The following is a 25,627-nucleotide window of genomic DNA, read 5'->3' as shown; positions in this document are numbered from 1 at the left end:
TTTAATAGTAGTTATGCCAAAATGCATGATTCTAAACTTATATCAGATCTGTATCTGTCATCTGACCTGAATGCATCGTCAGAACAAGTACAGTTTCCAAACATGCTTACCTTGACTTTTGACTGGATCAAACAGCGTAGCCTGCAACATGCATCGGGAGCAAGTGAATGGGACCGTGCAGCTTGGAGTTTTTCAATAGTTAGTAGAGCAACACAACGAAGACTGTCGAGTGGACAAAATCGATCTTTCCAGTTCACAATTCAATAAAAAACAGGCAAAATAACACAGTTCTGGTTCCCTTATAGTCTGAAGTTGTCGAAAACAGAATTCGGATGTCACATTACATGAAGAAAACGGTAAATTCGGAAGATATTGAAGAGGTCAGTAAGGTGATTCAGTGTATTATGCACAGAGGGATGATGAGCTCGATTATTGTGTGACGTCATTATTCTCGACTGTTTTCACTGCGTGAACTGTCGGTCTGGGGGGCGGCTGGGGGGCTTAGAATGGTCTCTAATAATTTCATTTCTTGCATTTCCACGACATCGATAAGACTTTTTAGTGACATATTTGTGTATAAAAAGACAAGACCTTTCCATTCATATATAATTTGTCTATAATCATCACTTTCGTGAATTTTCTTTGTGTGTATACTTTAATTAGATATATTTCACAAATATCCGTAAAACCCAAAGTGGAGGAATGAAAGCAATATAGCTATATGAAGCTGCTTGCTATTGTTGACCTCGTACCATCTAATATCCCAGAACCCCAGGATGATAAAACCTACTTTTTGGCTGAAAAAAGGCTACAAAAATGGGAAAATTTAGGTATAATTACCTTTTAACTCTACAAATAATGGTTTAAAAGTACTAATTATAGGAAAAACAAATTGCCTGCCCCCCAAAACATATGAATAGACACCAAAAACCAGAGAAATTGACCACCAAATAAAAAAGTTGTGGTCAAAACTGTGATTTTGGGGGGTTTTGGCGGCCATTTTGGATTTTGGCCCGGCACACTTTTTTCTCGGACCCGAGACAAAAAATATTGTCATTTCATGTTGAGATACATTACAAGGAATAAAAAAAAACTGTTGTCATATTGAAATTACAAAAAAAGTATTTTTGACCCATGTATAGCCCACTCCTACTATAAGCAGAGTCACAAATTAAACAAAACGAAAACATAAGGAAAAACATAACAAAACAAATCAAATGCAGGAAAAAAAACAACTACATAAGAAGATGGTAAAGCAAGATGGATTGTGCAACTTTCTCTAGGAATGAAGAATAATTGGCTACAGGAATGGAAGGGGCTAGGGGAGGGGTTATACTATTAACAATTTAAGATAGAGGATTTGCTTTTTTCAGCTTATAATTCCGGTTACACTTCGTAATTCCGAAGGTTCTTTATTCCGAAGGTTCGTAATTCCGAAACACGTAAATTGCCTATACCTCGATGTTCGTTAATCCGAAAACGTAAAAGGGTTCGTTAATCCGAACATTTGTGGCGTTATTCCGAAGGTTCGTTAATCCGAAAACGAAGTAAGGTTCGTTGTTCCGAAGGTTCGTTAACCCGAAAACGAAATAAGGTTCTTTGTTCCGAAGGTTCGTTAGTCCAAAAACGAAATAAGGTTCGTTAATCATTTCGTTTTCGGACTAAGGAACCTTCGGAAATACGAACCTCATTTCGTTTTCGGACTAACGAACCTTAGGAATTATGAATCTTCGGAAATACGAAACTTCGGAATAACGAACCGTCGGAATATCCGAACCTTCGGAATAACGAAGCTTTGGAATTACGAATGTATGCGATAATTCCTCTAGAAAGCGTCTTAAATGATTTTACAGTGGAGTGAAATGTTACTGAAAATTTAATTCCTATAATGAAATCCCCCTCGAAGCCAGAAATGTCCTGTAATGCAAAGTGGATGTACAGGCCTCTCTCTATGTACATGAAGGCCTACTGGGTGTATGCATACATGTTTGCATTGCACAGCCAAGATAGGAGAATGAATGGCAATCTCAGTTGTTTTTATAAGCAAGGGAAATCATTGATTTCAACCAGTAATGAATGTGCAATCATCAATCTTCTCCCTTGGGGTGAATGTGTCCAAATGTAATTTCCTCACATTACTTTTTTTTTCTCGTGCGTCCCTTGTAGACACCATTGATGAACCATGGAGTGCAGTGTGTCACTATTAAAGACTGTGTTCAAGCGACCTTTTTTTGCATTTCAGTCACTTTTTCAAAAACGCTCAAGCAAATATCTGCTACCAATATTTGTAGAATTACAAGTAAACGTCTTTTAAATGCACACCTAAACTCTGATGGATTATTTTAAAATCCGATTCTGCCGGATTATGATCTATAAAAATACATTTATTAATATCAGGACTGGTGATCCCTGTTCACACATGTGAAAGTTACATGTTTTAATGAAATGCACTGAGTTATCAGAGTCAGTTTGATATTGCACAGGTCTAATAATAGGCCAAAGCCCTGATACAAGTTATTGTTTTCTGAGTGCTAGTCACTCGATACGTAAACAAATAAGTGAAATAAAGAGATGAATCTAAGAAGTTAAATTGATACATCATTTGAAGTCAAACGTAGATGGAAATATTACAAATTTATGTTAAGTATGAACATGCCCTACTGGTGTTACATGCATAGAGGGTCTGTTCACATGCTCCACTAAACCCAGCAGGAGATGTGATATTATTGGTACATTGACCTTCACTTTCATGCATTAATGCATGGCTGAGAGCAGTAAGAAAGTGCAAGTGCTGAGTTTAGCTTAACCTTCCTGTTTAAGGTATGCCCTTATGATAATGATAGAAGCATGCATTTAATTACTTAGCCCTTTCTCTCTATAAAGAATCCCCTGTGGTATGGAATACATTGTACACACAAATTTGAGTAGAAAGTGAAATAAACCGAGTTCACTCACACTGCAGGACCCGTGATCAAGCTCAAATTGCAATTACTCAGTCAATTTGTGATTGATCTGAAAATTTTAACTACATGTAACCAAATTTATATATCGGTTGCAATTTAACATCAATCTATCACAACCAACTCTTTGAGCAAGGGCCAAGAGTCTGCTTGTTTAGAATCCCCATTCAATTATGAGAACTTTTTCAGGCTAAAAAATACCCAATAATTATTCTCACGTCCAAAACATGCTCTTCAGGAAAAGTTCTCCAAGTTACAAGCATGTGCAGGACGGTCTGATAAGAAATCAAGGCGCAGGAATAAGTCACCCACGGCACCAGTGCCCACTTCATGCTAAGAAAGTTCTCTTAGCTTGCTTTCACACTGCGAAAATACCTGCAACCTTGGAAAAATCCCTACGAAAGTTCTCGTAGATTTGACAAGTACATGTTTCTGTGGATCTAAAAGATTACATTTTTGTTGACTTGCCTGTATATTTCTAAAAACACGAAACCAGGCGAAAAATTTATGAAAACTTTTTGTGGCTACCTTTTTTTTTTTTAGCTCAGCAGCCTTCATTTTTACTACATTGTATTACAGTTTAAATTGGAGCCTATTGGAATTCTAGGGCTCTTCATGGCATTTTGGGGTAAAATAACCCCAACCCCAAATAATTCCCCCCTCCATGATCCCTATTGCATTCACCTTTCCTTTTATTATTTTCCCTTCTCCTCTTCCATCATTCCACAGGTCTTCATTATAGGAGCAGGACCATGTGGACTACGTACAGCTATAGAGTGCGCTATGCTGGGGGCAAAGGTCGTCATGGTAGAGAAACGACTGAGCTTCTCAAGGAATAATGTTCTCCATCTCTGGCCGTTCCTCATTACGGACCTAAGGAATCTTGGAGCGAAGAAGTTCTTTGGCAAGTTCTGTGCTGGATCCATTGATCACATCAGTAAGTGTTGCTATACATGATATAAAACAAAACATGCACAGCCAATGTTATAGATTTTAAAAAACAAAACATGCACAGCTAAGAGAGGAAGAAGTTCTTTGGGAATTTCTGTGCTGGATCCATTGATCACATCAGTAAGCGTTGCTATACATGATATAAAACAAAACATGCACAGCCAATGTTATAGATTTTAAAAAACAAAACATGCACAGCTAAGAGAGGAAGAAGTTCTTTGGGAATTTCTGTGCTGGATCCATTGATCACATCAGTAAGCGTTGCTATACATGATATAAAACAAAACATGCACAGCCAATGTTATACATGATAAAAAACAAAACATGCACAGCTAAGAGAGGAAGAAGTTCTTTGGGAATTTCTGTGCTGGATCCATTGATCACATCAGTAAGTGGTAGCACTATACATGATATAAAACAAAACATGCACAGCCAACAGAGGGAGGGTCTGCTGGAAAACTGGGAAGTGATTTAAACTTCCCCTCACTAGTTTATGAACATGAATTTGATCTCCTCCAATTTTCCTTTTAATTTGTGAGAAAAAAAATTGAGGTTCATGAAAATTGCCCCTCTTTTAACTCACTTTTCTTTTTCGAAGGGTAAAAAGGGACAAAATCATGTCATTTCTTGGATGACTTTATTGCAAATGCCAATGTAGTTTGCACATGGATTTTAAGGAAGATCTTGCTTGAAATGCTCCCAAGGGAGTGGATACTGTGCAGGCATTACAGATTGGATAAATCTTGTAATGTAGAGACATCTTCTCAAGATAGAAAAAGGGAAGAAGTCATAATGCATGTAGTTTCAGTTTTGTTTTGAAACCATTGCTTCAATGTTGTCTTTACTGAAATGTTGGTAATATATTGATTTCTTTCCTGTTTTTCAGGTATACGTCAGTTACAGGTGGTCCTGCTGAAAGTGGCTTTGATGATGGGTGTTGAGATCCACTATGGTGTGAGCTTTGAAGGACTAGAACTTCCACCTGAAGACCAGGAACATGAAAGTAAGACCTTGTCCACATCACTTACAGTACAATAGGCCTTGTTATAAAAGATGATGGTTATATATAGCAAGAGCTCTTGTGCGGGAGCAATGTTTTTTGTAGCTTTTTGTGGCTATTTCTGCCAATCAGCAAGAGGCACTTCTTGCCACACAAGTGCCACACAAGTGCTATTGCTTTATATGAGTTTATTTTCCAGGGCTCATCTGCCCGTTTCAGGGGCAAAATCATCCCAACAGAGCTGCCAACCAGTACGTTGTACGGCTTATTTACTACGTTTTTGCAATCAAATACGACAGTATGTTTTTTTCTTTTAAAAATTTGATTTAAAAAAAAAAAAACTTGCACAAATTTGTTTACTGGATCACTGTAATTTCAGGTAACTTGTTTTTTTTTAATCATTTTGTTAAAACAAGGGTGAGATATACACATGTTTCAGTCTGTTTTTCATCTGCAAGAGCAGTACACATTTCAGCTTGCATGCAGCTTGAGCGCCGTGATAAGCAGAGGTTGGCAGGTTCTGCCTAAAGGCCCCATATAATTTTGTCACAGGTGAAAGAGATCATATGATTTCCCCTCCCCCCCCCCCAAAGTGTATGAATGACTATTATCATCTTTATTTGAAATAGATCAGTAAAATAACAGAGGAATGAGAAGTTTAATGATATAGCCAGGGCCATGAGAGTATCACAAGATAGTTGTTCCATTGGCAGACTGTACAAAATAAACATACAAAACAATATCAGTTCAATAGCATAATATGACAAACTCGGCTTTATACCAAAGTAATGTTCAATAGAGTTGATATTTATTTTGAAGAATGGTATGTGAGGTCAACTACATGTACATTAGGAAAAGATAATAATTGTTCTTATCAATAGCAATTATGATGGTAATACCATGAATGATGACAGATCAAAATATAAAGGCTTTTCTTTCAAGTAAAACACTGATGGCAGACTTTCATTGAGTGAGCATGATATTATCAGAGCCATGATTTTGAAATAGAGGGATTGTACAAAAATAGCAAATTTAAAAACACAGGGGTAGAGAGGAAAGCTTTTTATATTGAGATTTAGCTATATGTAAGGAATTAAAACACATGATTAAATGATTGATTTAATAAAGGATGGAATCCGCTGGATGGAACATGTCCATGGATCTCTGGAATTATACCTGACTTGATTGAATGATAATATGTGTGTTCAATGGCCAATTGTCATGATAAAGAAATGGGGGGGGGGTGGGGTGGGGTGGGGTGGCATGCACCCCTTGCGTCCCAGCCTTGATCCGTCACCGGCTTTAAAGTGAATAAAATGATGTCACTCTAATCATCATAATGATAATATTTGGATTTAAATCACACCTTTGATACCAATCTACATGAAGAATTATTGAACAAACATAACATGCCAAGTCATACATGATAACTACCTGTAAATATAACATGATTATCTGTGAACTTTGGATTCATATGAAATGCACACCATCAATAGACGATATAGGGTACTTTGTTGTGTGTGTTTACGCATATTTTTTATCAAGTTTTGCAGTTCAAATTTCAAAAGTTGGCATTACTGTGAATCAGATCACACAATTCATTGAGAGTTGATGAGAAATCATTACAAACAGCGAACAGTTGCCGAGACATGATGCAGGAGTTTGAAACGCAGATTCATTCTATTATATAACCAGATGATTAATTGGTGCAGATTAGTGTACATAACTTATTGGGGGCATCGAGCATGGGGTCAAAAGAAAGAAGCTTGATCTCGTTCCTTTCTTACACCTCTGCGTCCTGTCAGATTTCACACTCTTTCATACATCATTTCACTCGTATTTATTCTCCTACTTAATGCACACAAGGAAGTGACTCATGATTATTTGCTAAGCTGAGAAAAAAATATAAATATAACCAAAAATTATTTGTTGACATTTATGACAAATATCTGTCAATATGTGGAGGGCCCTCATTCTACTAGACCTTCCCACACACTGTGTGATGTCACAATAGAACTGTATGGTGTGTTTAATAGGGATTATATTGTGATCATGTACATGTACAATATGTTTGATGTCGAGGAATCATTTTCCTTGTGTTGCATTGCAATTTGTTACACCTTTTTTAAAGGCTGCAACACAAAAAAGTCTTTTTACATAGGACTGTAGAGATTTAAGTTGAGAGCTTTGCTCTTCAATATTAATGCTAACCAAATTTTGTTCAGAGCAAATCTTTTCTGCATGTTAGGATTGTAGGCTACCAGGCATTTGGAATCATCTTATTCTCTCTCCGCTAATTCTGGAGATTTACAGCTGGTTGCTGCATGGATGAATAAATGTGTGCTTCAAACATCTTTCAAAATACCAAATATCTTTCAAATTCTCTTTTCAGTTCACTCAAAAGATGAATCAAGAGCCTATCAACTGATGATTGTTTTATTACTTCTTTTAGAAAAATAAACAAATGAATATTACTCAGTAAGATTTGTGAGGAGGGTCTCAAATTTTCAATTTCAATCAGATATATTAATAAATTCACTACAAGTAGAAAACAGGGTGGAAAACTAGAGATCGCAATTTAAAATGCATTTTAATATTTTGTCGCTCATGACATCTTTGCTCTGTATCTACATGTACATACAGTACGTGGTCATAAATACAATACAATTTTTTTTCTGACAATCATGCTGGCTTGAAACCACTAATCCAATATCCAGATTGGAAAATACCAATTAAACTGCAGAAACTGCAGAAGTCATCATTTGAAAGAGACAGTTACCGGTAATGATTCCCCTTTGGGCCCTGTAGCAGAAAACTAAGTGATTGATTATATCGTTGATTTTCAGGATTAATTTCATTGATCATTGTGTGAAAAGGGGCCGCTCCACTATCGCAATCTTACACCCTGATCCATCTTGATCAGTAGATCGGCGAAGGGCGGGATAGGATCTCGGTTGAAATCGGAAGGAGATTAGCAACAATTCAGGCTTTTCGCAAACACGAAGGGAACGGATCGTCGTGGGGGTCCCCCAATCTCGAAAAAATCCTCCGTCCCGCCGAAATGTACAACGGTATTGAGCCAATCTAACATTTGGTCCAGCCACGATACCTCAGCATGGAATTGGCCAATCAGCGCTGTCATTGCAATCATGTGCGAAACAGTAAACATGACTCGTGCATGGCGTGCATAAAAACTAAATGTATAGCGCTAGCTTGCAAAGCTCACGTGTTATGCTGTAACTTCTGTAAACAAACTTGCATTTCCGTACACACAACTGTGAAATTGCAATTTGGCCGAGAGTGGGGGGGGGGGGTTCTTTTTGCTACGGTCGCAGTTGACTGATTCCTCCATACTTTAGGCTACCCTCGCAGTTTTGTAAAACCCCCTGATATGAACAATTTACAAGTTTTGTGATACAAGCTCTTGTATTGTTTTTTGAAGCAGTGTGTTATCAGTCATCTCTAGAGAACCAATTTATCAAGGGTAGTTGTAGTAATTAACATCTTCCTCCATTCCTGTGTCTACATCCTCTGCAGGATGAAAAGATTGTTTCCAGTGATACATGTAGTCTACTTGCCAGTCAAAATCAGTGTTTCAATGAATATCATACACAAGGGTCCACACTAACTTGTTTTCTTGGTGGCCCGCAAAGCAAATTTGGTGGCCCTAAAACATTAGAAAACATTTCAATTTATCAAAAATTTGGTAGTCCAACTGGGCCACCAAGTGTTGGCTTTTACAGAATTTTTGTGGCCCGGCTCTCATTTTTGGTTGCCCTGGGCCACCAGGCCACTGCGAATGTCAAGCCCTATCATACACCTGTCATGACAGTCTTGCCCCTCCCCCTTCCCCGTCCCTCCCTTTACAAAGAAGTATGTGGGAGCAAAGGCAATTCAAATCCCAAGTAAATTGCTGATTAAATGATGTCATTAAAAACATTTTTCTAGTTTAATCAAGATTGCAACTATTAAACACAATACTCTTTTCTAAAAACGTCCCAACTTAACCTCTCCTTCCAGGCCAATGCAGTATGTGGAAGTGCATTTACAATGAGCATTTCAAAACCATTTCTGTCTTTGCAAAGTGAGCACAAATACACTATTTGCTATTCATAATGAAGAAGTACTATCATTGAGGCTGCCAGGGAATATTTTCCCTGGGAAGTATTGATCTCTCTCTCGAATGGCCTGTGGCGGTTTATAGGTGAAGACTAAATCCCAGTTGACCGGAAGGAGATATTGGAAATCAAAGCGTCAAATTTGACAGTTAGATGCGGATGACCAGGGTGTAATTTGGCAACGATTGACATGAATCATAGACATGCTGCGTAGTATAATTCTAATTTCTGCAATATCATAACAACCTTAGGAGGTAGCCAGTATGACCTATAATACACTGTTATTTTCTGACATTGCCAAGCATTTCCAATTTAGACCAGGAGTCCAGTTGTTCAATAGTTAAATATAAAGATTACACTAATACAGAATGCAGACCCTTCACATGTAAAGCTCAAACCATAAAGTAAATATCAATCAAAATGCAAACATGAAGGTCTGAAAATGTTGCGGTATGAAAGGGAATTGTTTTTCTTAAAAATTAAATGAATGTAATGTTGAGATCTTTCTCAATAACGATACTACCAAATTCAGGCCATCTTGTTTGAACGAGTATACTGTTCACCTATTAGGTCTGCTTTCTTGCTCAAAGTAAATTGCATTTTGATATTAAGGGGGGGGGGTAATAAAAAATAATAATTTAATGAATTGAAAATAGCCTGGAATATTGATTTCAGTATTTGTACATTTATTCAGTACTTATTAAAGCTTTTATAATTATACCAACATGCTTTATATATAGCGCATATCACTGCCAAATGCGTCCCTATGTGCTCAATTGGATATCATTAACAACATGCTCAATTGGATATCATAACCCTGGCTTGGCTTCAAGGAATAAATTCCTGCCAGGTACCCATTTACCTCACATGTATTCTGTTGGTATGCTAATGTTTTTATTAGTAATGCCACTGACCTCCCTATCACTCAAGGTATCTGGTTTGTCTGATTGATAAGGTAGTCAGCAAGGCTAGAGATCAATTTTTAATACAGGATGTTACAGATATGAATGACATGATATCAAGTTTATCCCATTGATAAGCCATGCATGCAGTGTAAAGCTGCTAAAGTTCATCTTATTCACCTACACAAGTATGCATGCATGGGACTACACTCACTATCGTATCAAGTTCATTCAATGTAAACCTAGCACAGAAGGTATAGGTGGGATGATTTACTGTAATAATCTGATGAGTAGACATGGACACCGTTCTCACTACCTTCCTTAAACTACTTGAAACTAGTTTTTGAGTGGAAACTAGTTAAACGTGTAATGAGAACGATCTTTGCACATTTTGAGCGAGCTACTCTACACACTGTGTATAGTAGAATGACTATGATGCGGTTTTGAATTTCGCGCAAATCATGTCATCCCACTGAGAGCATTCCCATAACAACAAGATTGCTTTACATGTACGTGAAGTGATTTTGAAAACCACTTTCGGGTGATCAAGTCGGAACGCTAGCAAAGCGATCTTCCAAACTGGTTTCCTGAACCGGTTTCCAGTAAACTAGTTTTAGAAAGCGTAATGAGAATGGGGTCACGGTCTCATTATGATTAGACATCACTGCAGGTTTTCATACTCTACATGTAGGGTAGGCCTATAATATGTAGGCATACTCATTGTATTTTAACCCGATGAAATCAGGTTGATATTGTCCATGGAACCACTGGTGGATCCGGGGGGGGGGGGGGGGGGGGGCAAAGCCGGCCCATGCCCCCCCTTTAAAATTTGTATTGTAAAAATGTTGTTAAAACAAAATTGTGCCCCCCCCCCTTTGAAAATAAAGGCTACTTTTTTTTTTTTGCTTTGTCAAAATTTTCCTTGGGGAAAATGGCCCTCCCCCCCCCCCCCTTTCTGGAAAATCCTGGATCCGGCCCTGCATGGAACCATCTCACACATGTATGCTGGTCGATGATGACAGCCTGCAATCAGGATTTTTTTCTTGTTATGAATATAAAACTTTAAAATGTAGAAAGAGTGATCTTGAAATTAAGATTTTTTTTTTCAAAGTGGGCTTCCATCTCAACGTGATGGAATCACGAATAAAATTCTAAAACACGTCATCTCAGAAATTGTGACACCAATAACACACATATTCAATCTATCAATAACATGTGGTATCGTCCCCTCACAAATGAAAAAATCCAAGGTCATACCTATATTTAAAAAAGGAGACACCCGAGATATGGGCAACTATAGACCCATATCATTATTGACTTCATTTTCAAAAATATTAGAAAGAACTGTATATACTCGAACGATTAAATTCATTCACGAATGCAATATTCTCAACGAATTCCAATATGGCTTCCGTGAAAAACACGCAACAACTCACGCTATGATTACACTCGTCGATAAAGTCATCAAAGCTATTGATAAATCCCTTCACACTGTTGGAATATTCCTGGACTTCTCCAAGGCCTTTGACACTATAGATCATGATATTCTTTTATATAAACTCGCTTATTACGGTATTAGAGAAAAGGCCTTGGAGTGGTACAGGAATTACTTAACTAACAGAACTCAATACGTTTTTGTTAATGGGTGCGAATCACACCTGGAAAACATAAATTGTGGTGTACCACAAGGATCACTCCTCGGGCCCCCTATTATTTATATTATTTATAAACGACTTCCATAAATCTTCTAAACTATTATCTTTCATTCTGTTCGCTGACGACTCCAACATATTTTTCTCCCATCGTGACCCAACAACTTTGATTAATGTTATGAATACCGAATTGAAATCGGTCCATGCTTGGATACGGGCGAACAAACTATCATTAACATAAAAAAGACAAATTACATATTATTTAGTAACACAATACAAACGCTCCATGGTAACATTAACATTAATGGCATTGATATTGACTCTACCCAATCAACAAAATTTCTTGGCATATTCATCGACAATAAGTTATCATGGAAAACACACATTGATATTCTTTGTAGAGTGATCGCAAGAAACATTGGTGTCATCAACAAACTTAAAACATTTTTACCTCACAAAATACTTTTGACCCTCTACTCAACCCTCATCCTCCCTTATCTAAACTACGGAATTTTATCCTGGGGTAATTCACAAATAACACAAACTAATAGAATATTTTTGCTTCAAAAACGAATTGTTAGAATAATTGAAAATGCCCATTACCGTGCTCATACAAGCCCGTTATTTAAAAAAAAAAAATACTAAAAATCCACGATCTCTATCTCCTGAACCTTGGAACATTTATGTTCCAGCTATCAAAAAACGAATTACCCACCGCAATTACTTCACTCTTTACCAAAAACACTGACATCCATACATACCCCACAAGACAAGCTATACAACACCAATATCACCCCCCTCTGACTAGAACCACACTCGCACAAAAAACCATCATTTATACAGGTCCCAAATACTGGAATGGTATTCACCAAAGCCTTAAACAATATAGAAATATATATAAACACCTTCAAAAAACACCTAAAACTCTCATTCCTTAATGAGTACAATGTATGAAACACATGAACTGCTTTATCTTTTCCACGATACTTGCCTCTCGACCCTATTTCTCTTTCTCCTCCCCTTTCCTTTTCTGCTGGGCACATAATCATTTCTTTTTGTTTTGTTTTTTCCCCCAGTTATTTAATATTCCCTTATCCCTCTAACCTATGTAGTTACTGCCCCCCCCTTTCTTTCCTTGTTATTCAAACCTATTTTGCCGTTCTTCATATATGGTCTAGATTGTCTTACTTTACTTTTAATTACATACGATTAAGATTACTACAAATTTATCCTAAGGGGCTTACAATTACAAGCTTCGCTTTTTAATAAGTCCCTCATTTTCATTTTCACATGCTAACTGTAATCTATAATTTGTCTAATCATCAAAATGTATCTTGAACAAAAATTGTATACATTTCATCTATTTCCTACGAATTTGTTAATTGATTATTGAAGTATACTTATAACACTTATTTTGTTTTGTACATTTATACATATGTATATATATGTTTGTTATGTTTATTATCAGAAAATGGAAATGAAATAAACTAAACTGAAACTGAACTGAACGTTCAATAATTTCGGAAAGCTGAGAAAAAGATTGCTTTGTATAGAGTTATTTATAAGTACCTTTAAGTAGAAACTTTCTTTGTCTTAGAAAGAATTCTCTACAGGAATTAAGAGACTGCTTTCAGACACTAGATTACCACCATTGCTATAATTCTAGAATACAACTTTTTCTTAACTTTCCTCAATTTTTATCAAATAAAATACATGTATTTTTTTAAAGATTGAAAATGGAAGGTTTTGACAGCGCAACAACCATATATGGTTTGGATTTGAAATACAAGTTGTATAGCCAGTATGATTAATCCAAGAGTAAACATTAATCAACTAGTTGTGCAAAATTTAGTTTGCCCCTGACATGCATGGTGATTATCATGTCTTATCCCATTGATAAAACAAACAGACAGGAAGTTAATCTACTATGGGATGATGGGATATCATTAATACCTCTATCAGTCAAGTGTAACTCATTAATAGCTAAATCTCAAGGTCAATCAATCCAAGGTCATTTGATGGTTATCACCGCAGACTAAAAGATGATTATTAGGATCAGAGGAATTATGGTGATCAGTGTGGGGGATAATGAGTAGAATTCAAAAATTATTTAGAAATAAAATCCATGTCAATAGCTGCAATCAGTATAATGTATATTTATCATCAGGTAAATTTTATTATATAGAATTATGTAAAATAATGATTATCATTATGATAAAACTGAAATGTTTTTATGATGATAGATATCAGCACACATTTACTACAGGTCTGATATGTACATGTATGGCATTATTTTGCCCCCATGACAGCCCAAATAGCCCCTAAAATTCATGCTTTGGGGCGACCATTCTCTCTAAAGTCGCTCCAAGATCTGTCATAAAAAATATTTAAGATTATAAAAAATCAATATTCTAAAACTATTGCAGAATAATGATATTTGCTTTTAATACATTAATTGAATGTTATCCCTTAAAAGTAGCCCTCAAAACGAAAGAAATAGCCCCAAAATTCTGCAATTGCCCCATGCAGAAAAAAAAGATAGCTCACATTTTATATGATCAACAGATATTCAGAACTTTGCATTACAGAAGTGGTCAGATCATACTCTAACTGGATGATTTCTTTTTTCATATGATTTATCAGCATTATATTTTTTCCCCAATTTTTTTTCCTTCAGAGATCGGTTGGAGGGCCAAACTGGAGCCAAAGGATCACCCTGCATCAGAATATGAATTTGATGTTATCGTTGGAGCTGATGGAAGGAGAAACACACTACATGGTAAGCTAAGAATTGACTTTAGACAGCAAGGAGGGGGGGGGGGTTGGATGGCGGAGGGGGTGGAGGGATGAAGGGGAGATGGAGCCAAAGGATCACCCTGCATCAGAATAAGAATTTGTGTTATCGTTGGAGCTGATGGGAGGAGAAATACACTACATGGTAAGCTTAGAATTGGCTTTATACAGAGACAAGGAGGAAGGGGGGGGGGGGGGTCACCCTGCATCTTTATTAGGAATCTTACATGGACTGTTCATGTAAGTATTATAATTTGAAATTGTTTTGAAAAGAAATTAAGCCCTCTTTAATTCACTTTGTTTATGAAGGTTATTATTAAAAACTTACCATGATATTGTCACAATCTATTAATAACTTTCCAATAAAAAGATATATGAGATAAGAAAAGTGTTAACCTTGCTGGTCCCTAGACTGCTGCTGGTACCAAGATTTCAGAGTAACATGATACATATATATAGTTATGAGCTAGATATATATATATATATCATCACTCAGCCTTCGGTATGTTTGGTTTCATACAGTACATCTTTCCAGAGATACCTGAAACTGAGCACTTTAGGTTGTCTGTAAACTTTTACTGCATCGTAATAAGAGATATTTCTGCAAATCATTGACGATGTCATGGTCTTGGTTAGTTTCAATTACCCCCTTTATAGTGCATGTATGCCTAATGTTTGGACCATTGAACCATGGATGGTATATGATTGTTTTCTATTCCATGACCATGCAAAATAATATTTCCAATGACAAAAAAGGGTGTTACATTTGCAGATAAAAATAGTTTACAGGAAACAAAATTTGAGTTAAAAAAATGTTAGAAGCACATGCAGTTCAGTGAAACCAGTATACAATTCTACGATCAATCTATTCATGATTTTCAATTGGAAAGTATGATAGAAAAATGTGTTTATTCTATTTTGCTTACTTCATTCAATCATAAATGATAATAATTGTCATCAAGCAACCTGTGTTATTACTTTTCATAATCTTGTTTTAATAATCAACTGGTTTATTTATATAGATTGCCTTTTTTATTTTGAGAAAACAATATTAATATTAAAGCCTACCTTATGTAGGCATATATTTTAATAAAGTGCTTTATGTTTGCAAAAAAAAAGCCTGACCTTATGAACTTCAATTTGAATAGTGCAGTTGACTAGGTAGAACTGACAGGGATGATATCCTGCCCTTTGGACACGGTCTCTTTCTCATTGAAACAATTAATTTTGTTTGTGCCTTTTTGACATATTTTCATCCACGGCTCAGCTCACATCTCATTGAATATTGATGCATCGTTCTGTTGCCATGGTGATATAACAATGATAACGTAATGTTGGTTCAGACAGCGGTTATGAGCTCTGATGAGTTTGTGTTATGAATTGTTTTCTCCCTTCATTACATTCCGACACGAAACTCCGTGAGATTTTTAAAATGCTGCGATTCAACATTCCGTGAATATGCTAAATTCTTTCATCTTCATGAAGGTTGTTTTGAAAAATTTTTTATTGTGCATTTGAATGAAATCATTGTGGGTTTTGATCAGAATGATCTAAAATATTTTTTAAAAATCATGATAAAAGATTCTTTTATAATAAGTTTAAAAGTTTTTCAAAAGATCCACCTCAGCGAATATTTCTTCTTGCAGGTATATCACATGAGAGTACATGGCAATTTATAAGTTCAGTTAATTCTTTTTTTAGATTCACAAGTATTTACTGTTTTTATTTAAAAATATTAAATGCAACCATGGCAGTTGGATTGTTGACAATGTAAAAATGAAAATTGTACAATTAAATACACAATTACATATCAGTTAAGTACTTAAAGACTAGTGGGAAATATGAAACAATATACATTGTACATTAATATCAGGACAAACTGGGAAATGATAAGTATGAATAAAGAAATACCAGGGAAGATATGCAAAGAAGAAATACAATATAACAGATAAAAAAGAAAAGGGCATTTGAAGAAGAAGCTGGGTAAGGAAGAGAAATTGGGACAGAAACACTGTTACATATTCTCTTTATTATTTGTCAAAATAATTCCTTTTTTTTATTCCTTCCTCAGACAAAACATTCCTGTTGTTTTATGGCAGCCCTACACAATCATTGTATCAATGCCATGACCATGTCTGTTTTATTTGCCTTCAGAGAATGTTGAGTGCTTAATCTCTATTCAGGACCCCGGTATAACAAAGCTTAGCGATTGATTGTGGAGCTCATGTTTATGATTGATCATACACAATAATCAATGCAATCAATTGCAGAAATCAGTCCCATGATCAATCACTAAAGTTTGTGTCACCGGGCCCTGGATTTATTTCAAGGATGGCAAAGAAAATTGTGGGTTTTTTAAGGTTTATTTTGGCAGCTGTAAAGATCAAACATTGTCATGACACAGGATTATTTTTACTAGGAAACATGCAATAAAAGCCTGGCAATGATGATCATGTTTTTAATCATTATCAATCAACAACAACTTGACATAGCCTACATGTACACTCTGAGAAATGGAATAACCAACATAATATTATAGTTATTAAAACAAAATATGAAACTAGCAACTGTTTAATAATAGTAGAATAATATTATATGCAAAATGAATAACATTAACATTACAATAACACCAACCTCTTGGGTGATTACAAAATGTATTGTGTAATTTTACAGCAGTCTAAATTTTATTGTAATTTACATCTTTGTCATTTTCCAATGATTTACATTCATATTGAAAAGTGTAATGTAATTTAATATAAATTTATCAGTGTATACTCTAAAAAGATAGGGATTTAAAATGAATCCATTATGGCTGTGAATAGTGACCAGTTGATATGATTTAAAATCAATCCTTAAATATTTAATTGTAAATCTTAAAGATTGATTTCTAAATCCAAGTTCATTAGCAAATAAATCTTTATGGATTAATTTTAAATCCCAACATAGATTCGACTGGTCACTATTCATAGCCGTAATGGATTTATTTTAAATCCTTGTAATTTAGAGTGTAGTCATTAATTGACTTGTCTGAGAAGAGAATACTGTCCTGTGGCTAAAACATGAATTCCACACCCTGATTTAATGCATTTCCCACAAAACTCTAATTGCATGAAAAATATGACCTTTATAATAAAGCAAGCATGACAGAGAACAAATACATCACACTACAGGCCTGTTCCAAAACAAAAGAATATTTATGTCATTAATCATATACATGTGCATGTCAAAGTCTGTTCAAACAGGGACATGAAATATCCTTGGTCCCTATAAATAGAAACATGTATTTCAGATACATGTACATGTATACTTTGGAAATTATGATTAAAGCTTAATCCAAATAAGTGTTTTATTTTGACAAATTAAAGCACTCCAGATTAGGGAACCAAGTCACATTGTTGAATCATACATGGAGAATAAAGTCAATTTTGACCCCCTCCCCCAAATAATGATGCCCCCAGACTGAAGCTGGGGTACTAATTGTGAAAAGAAGCGAATCTATATTTCCTGACTTGTTTTTGCTAAGTGGCCAGGAGGGGGGGGGGGGGGAATGAGGCACTTATTTAAAGGTCAAGTCCACCCCTGAAAAATGTTGATTGAATAAATAGAGAAAAATCCAACTCGCAATAACACTGAAAATTTCATCAAAATCAGGTTTAAAATAGGAAAGTTACAATGTATGACATTTTAAAGTTAGTTTAATATTTTTTCACAAACCAGTGATATGTACAACTCAGTGACATGCAAATGAGACAGACAATGATGTCCCTCAGTATTTCTTTGTTTTATATTGTTTGAATTATACAATATTTCATTTTTTACAGGTTTGACAATAAGGACCAACTGGACTGAACCATATAGTATTAAACAATGCTAAGAAATTCCATATGTTCAGGGAGGGATTAATCAATGTTTCACTTGACAATAAAGAGAAAATCAGAACATTTCATATTTCATATAATAAAATACATAAATAGTGAGTGGATGATGTCATCAGTCTCCTCATTTGCATACCAACCAGGATGTGCAAATAACTGTTTTGGGAAATTAAACAAAACTTTGAAATATCATAACTTCCTTATTTTACATCTGATTTTGATGAAATTTTCAGTGTTTTGCTTGTTGGATTTTTCTCTTTTTATTCAAATCAACTTTTTCTTGGGGTGAAATCGTCCTTTGATAAAAATTGTATTAAAAAAAGTATGTATCACTGCTCACAGAAACAATTTTTAGTTAAAAGATGAATTTTGGAAAAAAATGTGTGAGGGGGGGGGGGGGAAGGCCCATTCACCCTCCAATCTACATCTGGCATGTGCTTCTTAGTTTTATGGGTAGGTTGCTGTTTATATCATTAACTATTGTTTATTATCACTCGTATCAGACATCTGAGCTGGTAATTTCCAAAACCGTATTGCCCTAGATTTTCCGAATATCGGGAGGGATATATATTGTTTGTATTTTGCTCGGTCTCTTTGCGTGAATTTCCCATGTTTGTTGACTTGATGCTAATTGAAAGGGACGTTGATTTATCGACTGAGTTTATACTCCTTTAAGGAAGTTAACGTTTTGAAATGTTGACATAAATATGTTTGTACTATCAAACCAAGGATATTAAAGTACACAATATCTGGAATCATAGGTATTTCTTATTTTATGTGTTCAATTCTTAGAATGAGGGAGGAGTTTGAGAGGAGAAATAACAGAGATTTTAATTTTTTTGACATTTTGATATTGGATTTGAAAGGATTGTGCTTTTATAGATACGTGGATAGAAGTTTTGAAAATATTTTGTGCAGAAGACCCCAAGACCCTATTGAATGCTTTGCGTAAGATTTGGAGTGAGCATGTTAATCTGCGCTGCGCTAAAATTATGTCAGATACAGTAGGCCTACATGTAGTTTATTTTACATGTGGAAAGAAGACAACAATAGACACAGTGGCCTGTATTCTGAAGTTAGGTTTAACGTAGACCATGGTCTAACTCTGTTCTAAAATTATGGGAAGCCAAAAGTGTCAATTTTTTTTTTATTAAGTTGTATGTTTCTTATGTTTATTTTGCTCTTTCCTGATTCATTGATGGTGAAGACAATCATCTATTTATACTTCCTAGAAAATTGTGAATGATTTGAGAGCCAAATGAGCTGAAATATATCTCTACAGTTAGTGATTTATGTAGCAATTGGCTATCCATACTTAAACCACAGCTTTAAACTTGAGTTTAAGTTAAAACCGACTTCAGAATACGGGCCAGTATCTATTCGCTGTTCTTCTTTATATTGTTAATGGTTCAACAGCCAATTTTCATGGCAAAGGAAAGATTAATTCATATATTTTCAAGTCAGTGGTACATTGGTCTTCACCTTATGAATACATTTCGGTCCCCTAGTCAAGCATTGTCAGTCATGTAGAAAAGAATTTTGACAACAAAGCAATAAACCCACAGTAGATTAAAATACACTTTAAAAGTAGGGTAAAGTTCAACTTAGTTCTGTCCATTTTAATAATTAATCAGTATTTTAACTTAATATTCCCTAAGTATTATTTTGACAGTACAAAAGATGGATTTTTAAAAGTGTAATTTTTCTTTATTGAAAGGTGTCAGCACAAGTAGTTTGATGCATATAAATTATTCACTTCCTTTGTTAATATTTATCTTTTTCGTTTCCATTGTATGAATTCTACACTTGAAAGATTAAAGTTTGTGAACTTTGTGTATGCCTGTGTGCAATAATACCCCTACCCCAATTTACTTGTAATTGCATTTTTAAACAAATTTTTATGTTACTGGGACAAATTCTGTTTATCAGCTTGGCAAAGACTGCATCATTAATATGGCTCTGCTTGAAATGTAGGTCAACCGCTTCATAGTTCATTGCCATAATTGAATGTATCATGTTTGCCAAGAATGATGTGCTGTCAAAAAAATGTGTCAAGTTCAAATTGGGCATTGTTGATGAATCTGTGTTGGTACAAACTACCCTTTTTACTCCCAGTACGGTATGTCTACATGGTGGACCGGGGGGGGGGGGGGGGGGCCATGTTCAGTACGAAGATTTCTTAGTGGCAACTTCCTTTTTTTCTTTTTTTTTCTAATAAAATATAAGTAAAATTTATAAAACACATTGATATGATAATGTGCTATATTTATATTAAATGGAACTTTATTCATTGATTATTTTTGCAACAAGCAACAAAAGACTAATGTTTTCTTGGAAACAAAAACCCTTTCATTTTATTTGTATTTTGGCCACACAAAATGGAACATTTTTGCCCCCCACCATTTATGAATCCCTTGATACGCCCCTGTATGTTACTGCCAGGTACAATCTGATTTCTATGTGGAATGTAAGGCTTCTCAGGAAGATGATTCATTCATCTATTCTATTGAGGATTAAAGATTACTGTGAGTTAATCCTAAATGACAGTTTAGGATACATGGAACATTTTATTGTTTTTGATCAAGGACAATGACGACACAATAACAAAAATAACAATGAAAATAAAATGGGACCTCCTCTAATAATGAGGGCAATTTTAGAGAAGTGTGTCATTTAAATGAACAATCTATCCAATGCCAATTAAATCTTTTGCCATGAATTGAAATCCCATGCTCTTTTGTCCTCTGGAAATGCAGTGCTTCACTCTTTTAATAAGGTCAAATACAATGCTATAAATTTACAGGTGGCACTAGCAAGGGGGTTATTTATTTTCCAATAAAAATACAAATGTGCAATAATTTCAGATCATGGGTAAAAAGAGCAATTCACATTGTAAGATGAACCTGTAGTATAAGATTACAATCATAATACCAGACAATACAGGATGAAAAATAAAAATCATTGTTACGATACTGCAACAAATAACATTGAAAATTTAGTTTTAAATTTGATTTCCTCTTTTTTTATTACAGGAAATAAATCATACACTAAACAAAATAAACCAAACATCTACACGTCTTGAAGTATCAGTTCTGATTATATTCCAAAGTTATGATAGTCCTGTATTAAATCCAGATAAAATCCAAGTTGGTTGGCGAAGATTCCGTAAATTAAAGTTCACATTGATGGTGATGATGAAATTGAAGTTGAAGCACGATGAATAACAAGAGTCACTGTAACGAGTTGAAATGTCTGTGAAGACGATGTTGATGATGACAAACAGTCAATATCAGCAATCCATGGGTTGAAAAGCGTTCATTAAAACAGGTTGATGATCTCGATGAGAACTGAGAATTCCTCTCTCGAAGTAACTGCAAACAGTTCATTGATGGCGTGCAAACAATTCCACAGAAGATAAATGTTGTATTCCAGTTGGAAATAAACTATGCTCTGACATAATGTCTGGCGTGAAACTCTGAGTTCTGATCTGATGTGATGATGTCCTTGAAGAAACTGCCAGCTTATATACATAGATAGTCACTATTCTGGAAGCTTCTAGTATTGTCTTTAAAGGTCAAGTCCATCCCAAGAAAATGCTGACTTGAATTAATAGAGAAAAATTAAACTAGCATAGTGCTGAAAATTTCATCAAAATAGGATGTAAAATAAGAAAGTTATGACATTTTAAAGTTTCGCTTATTTTTCGCAAAACAGTGATATGCACAACTAGGTGAGTCAGTCGATGATGTCCATCACTCACTATTTCTTTTGTTTTTTATTGTTTGAATTATACAAAATTTCATTTTTTATAGATTTGACAATAAGGACCAACTTGACTGAACTATATAGTAATAAACAATGCTAATTCCACATGTTCAGGGAGGAATTAATCGTTGTATCACTTGACAATGAGGAGAAAATTAGAATATTTCATATAATAAAATACAAAAGAAATAGGGAGTGGATGACATAGTCTCCTCATTTGCATACAAACCGGGATGTGCATATAACTGTATTGTGAATTTAAGCGAAACTTTAAAATGTCATAACTTTCTTATTTTACATCCAATTTTGATGAAATTTTCAGTGTTATGCTTGTTGGATTTTTCTCTTTTCATTCAAATCAACTTTTTGTTGGGGGGGGGGGGACTTGTCCTTTAAAAAGAACATTAATGACCTACCAATGTAAAGCTTAGAATCTCCTCTTTCATCGGATATTACTTAGATTATTCCCCATTCACGCATGAGTGAGCAAAAACAATTTGAAGAAAGGATAGCAAAAACTCATTTGGCGGGGAGTATCTGAATTTCAAAAAGAAAATCACATGCCCCAAAAAGTTCAATATCTGCTCTTTTATTTGATACCTTAATCACAAAAAATGGTCAAGAAGTAAAAAAGTAATGTTCCCTCGAAACAATGCTTGTATTTCCATAATTTCATTAAATAAACATGTTTTCACCGGTTTCCCACAGAAGCTATCCCATGGTTAACAAAAGACTTTTAATAATGCATGGCTGATCGTCAACAAAACGGAGTGTCAAGTGAGTTTGAACGCTAGCCTGTAGAACCTTTATTTTATGAAATTATTGAAATTCAAGCCTTATTTCAAATAACCAGAACTTTGTTATTTCTTGACCATTTTCTGCAATTGAGGTGTCAAATTAAAGAGCAGATATTGAACTTTTTAAAAATGTGGTTTTCTTTTTGAAACCCAGATACAGCCTGCCAAATTACTTTTTGGTATCCCTTCTTCAAATTGTTTTTGCTCACTCATGCGTGAATGAGAAATAATCTAAGTACTTTCAGATGAAAGAGGAGATTCTAAGCTTTACAATGGTAGGTCATTTGTCTATTGTATTTGTGATTAAGTTATGATAAATCATCAATAAATATCGGTTTCGTTTTTTGTGGGACGCACTGTATAACACCATCCAATAGTACTGCTGGACATTCATAAAATCTATATTGGTTCATTGGGATTTTCAAGGTGACCATATTGTTTATGTTACTAATTTTGTATTGAATATTTTGTATTATTTTATTATTTTGGCTATTTTCTTGAGCTGCCATGTTTTCAAGCTTTGTGACATTCCTTGCAGCCATCTTGTTTGTGTAACATAAGATACCACTCACATTGTTTATTTATGTTTGATACATGATTTATGTACATACAAAATTATTTGTTCATTATCTCTATGTCAAATTTTAATTATGCATTTTCTTGTCTAAATTTTTGTTTATGAAAAATAAATGAACTTTAAATAATTTATGACAATTTTTGTAATTCTATTTTTTTTAGGTTTCAAGAGGAAGGAATTCAGAGGAAAGCTTGCAATCGCCATCACTGCAAACTTCATCAATAGAAAATCAAACGAGGAAGCCAGCGTGGAGGAAATCAGCGGCGTCGCTTTCATCTTCAACCAAAAGTTCTTCCAAGATCTACGAGAGCAGACAGGCATCGACCTTGAGAACATTGTCTATTACAAGGATGAGACGCATTATTTTGTGATGACGGCTAAGAAACAGAGTCTACTACATAAAGGAGTTATTCTAAAGGTAAGAGATACCCTTTTTACACACGCTAAAATTTCCTTAACCCCGTACTATAGGTGGGGCTAAATTGCCATTTAGCCCCACCTATAGTACGGGGTTAAGCTTAGCCCACTTTCTTTTTACACAGCATTTTTGCAAAGTGGGCTAACCCCACCTTTAGTACGGGATTATTTGGCCCTGCAAAAAAGCAGGGTTATCCCAGCAATTGCGGTGCTAAGAGCGATAGTACGGGGTTAAGATCGCTAGTGTAAAACGAAAGTGGGCTAAGCTTAACCCCGTACTATAGGTGGGGCTAAATGGCAATTTAGCCCCACCTATAGTACGGGGTTAAGGAAATTTTAGCGTGTGTAAAAAGGTATGAGTGAAGTACTTATACTACGAATGATTGACAAAAACCACTAGTCCGGGGTTAGCGAGTTTCGTGTGTGAAAAGCAAGCATTCCTTATCCGGGGTTAGCGATAACAATTCGGCATGTGTGAAAAGGAAAAAAAAATAGTACGGGGTTAAGGAGAGTACGGGGTTAGCGATAGTCCAGGGTTAAGAAAATCCTGTGTAAAAAGGGTATTAGAGATATAGAAAGAGAGAAATTAAAAAAGCATGACTATGATTCAGTAACCATAATGAAATTCCTCGGCAAGAGATCGACATTAGATATAACAAATCCCAAGTTGCAAAAAATGTGAAAAAAAATGTTTTACAAAAAAAGACATATATATATATAATTGTGCTTAGATATTCCGTCCTGCTGGATCAATAGGTATAATCAGAAAAATACTAACTTATTATATTTCATCCCCTGGAATACTGAATTTTGTTTTACATGGTGGCTATCCTTATTAATTCAGATGATAATTTAATTTCATAAACCTGTAAAGAGGTCAACTCTTTTTGTCACCTCAATACCCTTTGACATTGTTACAGGGTTTGCTGCCCTTAACTCGACAAGCAATTATTGAGTGTTAAGGTCAACATAGTTCTGTGCAGACTCCTAATATTACAGAGTGAGAGTCTTCTAACAAGAAGAACTTTAGTTGAATGTTTAGTGGTCTAGGGGTGGGGGCATCGTGGTCTAGTAGTTACGACACTCGTCTTTCAATTAGAGGGACGTGGGTTCGAATACCAGCCATGGCGTGTTTTCCTTCAGCAAGAAATTTACCCACGTTATGCTGCACTCGACCCAGGTGAGGTGAATGGGTACCCGGTAGGATTTATTCCTTGAATGCTTTAGCGCCTATATGGCGGCTCAGCTACAGCCGGGGTAATAATATGATACCAAGTATCAAGTGCAGTAGAGTTGCAATTATAGTTGCTGCAATATACATGGACCATATTATTATTAATGTTTCCTGAGTCAGTGTACCTCCTTCATGAAAGGGAACCTCATTATGTTTGTCTCACTTGTTTCTAAATGTTGCTATTGATAATGTCAGCTATTGTCATATTCAGAAGCCAGGGGGGCGTTTCATGAAAGGACTTGTCGGACGTTTTATCCGACAAGTCCCATTTTATCTGACAGTTACCATAGTAACAGTACCTCTCAGCCAATCAACATCAGAGAAAGCTGTCAGATCTGACAACTTGTCGGATGAAAATGTTGATGAAACACTCCCCAGATATGATACATGTATTTCTAGGTTGTGCATGATGATGGATTATTGTCATTTGTCTTGGGGCTTCCTACAAGAGGTTCAATAATGAGCTTCATGTTCATGAAAGTCATTTTCAATTGCGCTGCAAAAACAGTGTTGCTAAAACTACACTAGTCAATGTTGTGCTAAAACTACACCAGCCAATGTTGTGCCAAACTACACCAGCCAATGT

General features: G+C 35.3%; 1 protein-coding gene across 5 annotated transcripts in view; it reads left to right on the top strand.

The window, feature by feature from the left end:
- The first annotated feature begins 3,690 nt into the window (after positions 1–3,690).
- The window catches only part of LOC129283264 (F-actin-monooxygenase MICAL3-like), an 88,048-nt gene continuing 66,111 nt past the window's right edge, over positions 3,691–25,627 (top strand). For all 5 annotated transcript variants that reach the window (XM_064113988.1, XM_064113989.1, XM_064113986.1 and 2 more), the window contains exons 1-4: positions 3,691–3,897; positions 4,798–4,914; positions 14,261–14,362; positions 23,552–23,808. In XM_064113988.1, the coding sequence (XP_063970058.1) occupies positions 3,744–3,897; positions 4,798–4,914; positions 14,261–14,362; positions 23,552–23,808 (630 nt within the window). In that variant the 5' untranslated portion in view covers positions 3,691–3,743. The remainder of the gene's footprint in view (positions 3,898–4,797; positions 4,915–14,260; positions 14,363–23,551; positions 23,809–25,627) is intronic.

Source organism: Lytechinus pictus, chromosome 19, assembly GCF_037042905.1.
Source record: "Lytechinus pictus isolate F3 Inbred chromosome 19, Lp3.0, whole genome shotgun sequence".
NCBI lineage: Eukaryota > Metazoa > Echinodermata > Echinoidea > Temnopleuroida > Toxopneustidae > Lytechinus > Lytechinus pictus.
Note: the sequence above shows the minus strand (reverse complement) of the source record. Positions and strands in the feature narration are given on the sequence as shown.